Source organism: Lethenteron reissneri, chromosome 71 (genome assembly GCF_015708825.2).
Source record: "Lethenteron reissneri isolate LAM-NWPU_2019-01 chromosome 71, ASM1570882v1, whole genome shotgun sequence".
Lineage (NCBI taxonomy): Eukaryota > Metazoa > Chordata > Hyperoartia > Petromyzontiformes > Petromyzontidae > Lethenteron > Lethenteron reissneri.
In genome coordinates, this window is record NC_083849.1 from 2979956 (window position 1) to 2983224 (window position 3269).

The 3269-nt window shown below is 57.5% G+C and overlaps 1 protein-coding gene across 1 annotated transcript in view; it reads right to left on the bottom strand.

Annotated features, from left to right (window-relative positions):
• LOC133361200 (collagen alpha-2(XI) chain-like) overlaps positions 1-3269 on the bottom strand; it is a 53839-nt gene extending 50570 nt beyond the window's left edge. Inside the window, exon 1 of the mRNA XM_061580084.1 lies at positions 3020-3269. Within this exon, the coding sequence (XP_061436068.1) occupies positions 3020-3269 (250 nt within the window). The remainder of the gene's footprint in view (positions 1-3019) is intronic.

A 3269-nucleotide genomic window follows, 5' to 3' on the forward strand; every position in this document is an offset into this window, starting at 1 on the left:
GGTTGGCATCGTCCCCCACTCCACCTGATGTCGAGGGTAAATGGGCGAGGTTTAAGACTGTGACTCATGCAGCTGCAATGGCTGCTTTGGGTACGCGGTCCAGACCTCCCCAGAAACCCTGGCTGACAGAGGAGGTGTTCAGGTTAATTGAGAAAAAGCGACAGGCCCACTCTCATCGCCTACAGCATCCCACGTCAGAGAATGAGGAGGTTTACCGCAGCCTTCGCTCGGAAGTTCGGAGAGCCGTAAGGCGTTGTAAGGATGGGTGGTGGTCGCGGGTTGCTGAGGAGATGGAGTCTGCCTCAGTGGCCCGTGATCACAAATCACTATTTAACTCCATCAAAAAAGTAACCTGCAGCGCCACACCTATTACCATCATTAGAGGAAAAAACGGTGATCCAATCTCCGACCCCCAGGAACAGGTTTGCAGATTTTCTGAGCATTTCTGTGAGGTCCTGGGGGAGGGAAATTCTCTCAGCCAGGAAAACATCATGGCACAAAGTGGGGATAACCCTGCTGAGGCTGCGGTGCCTCAAATATGGAAGAGGTCACCCCCTGTGAGTGGCTGGCTGAGGTTCCAGCTGTTGAGGAAGTACTGAGGGCGATCCGGAGTCTGAACCAGGGAAGGCACCGGGCAGAGATGATCTCCCAAGCGAAATGCTGAGGGAGGGGTGGCGTTTGTGCACAGACTGTCCTATATGACATCATAACAACAGTCTGGACCACTGGACGGGTTCCGCAGGACTGGAAGGATGCCCTGGTGGTCCCCCTCTTTAAGAAGGGGGACCGCACAGACTGTAACAACTACAGGGGCATCTCACTCCTCAGTGTGCCGGGTAAGGTCCTGGCAAGGATTATTCAACATCGCCTTGCTAGGCACGCTGAGGAGGGGCTTGCGGAGCCCCAATGCGGTTTCAGGAAAGGGCGGTCCTGCACAGATGCCATATTTTCTGTCCGTCTGCTACAGCAGAGGTGTAGGGAATTCCAAAAAGACCTACATCTCTGCTTTATTGACCTGGTCAAGGCCTATGATACCATCAGTAGGACTGGACTCTGGGTTGTTCTTCGTGCTTTCGGAGTCCCTGACCCTCTGCTCACGATCATTAAGGACCTTCATGATGGTGAGCGGGCCCGGGTAAAACAACGTGGCCGGGAGTCGGAGCCTTTCCCTGTACACCTTGGGGTGCGACAGGGATGTCCTCTGGCTCCCACATTATTTAACATCTATTTTGACCGCGTAGTTCGTGAAGCCTTCAATAGCTGTACCGGGGGAATTTCCGTTGGTACAGATATAATGGGAGGCTGATCGACGCCCGGGTGCGATCAAGGGATGGCTCCCTATTGGTCAACCACGTTATGTATGCCGATGATTTGGTAATAGCTGCTCATTCAGAAGAGGAGTTGGAGGCGCTGTTGCTGAGACTCGAGCGTGCCACTAAGAGGTGGGGCCTTACCATCAGCCCCACCAAAACCAAGCACCTGCCTGGGTATTTTGTACCATCGGACACTCCACCCCCACAACTCCCAATTGGTGATGGGGCAGTTGTGGAGAGAGTGGAGAGTTTCCCATACCTGGGCAGTATGCTTATGACCGGCTCCAGTCTATCAGCAGAGGTCTCACTCCGAATCAGTCGAGCGGCAATATCTTTTCATCGGTTGCGTAACGCTGTGTGGAAGCTACCTGGTCTGTCGCTCCGCACGAAGCTTCAGGTCTTCTCGGCCACGGTCATTCCCTCCCTTCTCTACGCTTGCGAGACGTGGACCCCCCTGGTGGAGCATCTTCGCCGGTTGGAAACATTTAGGCTGGCCTGCCTACGATCCATCCTGGGTTTAACCAGGCTGGATTGTGTGAGGAGCTCACAAATCCTTGAAAGATCTGGGCAAAGTCCCATCAGTGAGCTCCTCCGGCAGGCAAGGCTGCGTTGGCTGGGTCATGTAGCCCGCATGCCCAGCCACCGCATGCCTAAACAGCTTTTGTTCGGCCGGATCGAGGGGGCTAGACGGGCGCGGCACGGGCTGGAGAAGAGATGGAGTGATGTGGTACAGGAGGACGTGGAGCTGAGTGGACTTGCCGATGACTGGTACCAGCGGTGTCAAGATCGGCCTCAGTGGAGGAGGCTCGTGAAGGACGCTACTGGGCAGTTGGAGGCAGTCGCCCTCCAACAACAACGGAGGGCAGAGGAGCGACGCTCACAACAACGAGCGGAGCGCCGGGTGGCTAAAGCACAGCAAGTTGGCACAGTAGGGGGCACAGGTGGTGCATCAGCCAGTCATCTCGGTCATCTCGGTCAGTCGACCAGTGGCACCTGGGTCTGGCCGTGACCTCCTGCCAGCGGGCTTTCGACACTTCACGTGGCCTCAAGGTGCACTTGGCCTGGCACAAGCATCGTGGTGACGTCACCGCCACTTAGTGGCGAATGGCGGTTGTTGTTGTTGTGTATGTGTGTGCGCGTGCGTGTGTAAGTGTGCGTGTGTATCTGCGCGTGTGTATGTGCGCGTGTGTATGTGTGCGTGTAAGTGTGTCCGCGTGCGTGCGTGCATGTGTGCGTGTGTGTGCGTGCGCGTGTGCGTGCGTGCATATGTATGTCTGTGTGCGTGTATGTGAGTGTAAGTGTGCATGTGTAAGTGTAAGTGTGCATGTGTAAGTGTGTGCGCGTGCGTGCGTGTGTAAGTGTGTGTGCGTGCGTGTGTAAGTGTGCGTGCGTGTGTAAGTGTGTGTGCGTGCGTGTGTAAGTGTGCGTGCGTGTGTAAGTGTGTGTGCGTGCGTGTGTAAGTGTGCGTGTGTATGTCTGTGTGCGTGTATGTGAGTGTAAGTGTGCATGTGTAAGTGTGTGCGCGTACGTGTCCGTGCGTGCATGTGCGTGCGTGCGTGCATGCGTGCGCGCGTGTGTGCGTGTGCGTGCGTGTGTGCATGCGTGCATGTGCGTGCGTGTGTAAGTGTGCATGTGCGTGCGTGCGCGCGTATGTATGTGTGCGTGCGTGCGTGCGCGTGCTTGCGCCCGCGCCCGCCCCACCGCACCGTCCGTGAGCTCCGGCTGGCTGAGCCGCAGGTCGGTGCAGGTGCGAGCGGGGTTGTCGCGCGTGCCCAGCGGGTACTTGATGGTCTCCAGCTCGCGCTTCAGGGCGCCCAGCGAGTTGAAGATCTCGTCGAGGTCACCGCCGGCGCCGCCGGTCGTGTCAGCGGCCTCCTCCGCCGCCGCCTCCTCGGGCCCCTCGCCGCGGTCAGGCTGGGAGCCGTCCACGGAGCGGCGGTTCTTCTTGGAGCTCAT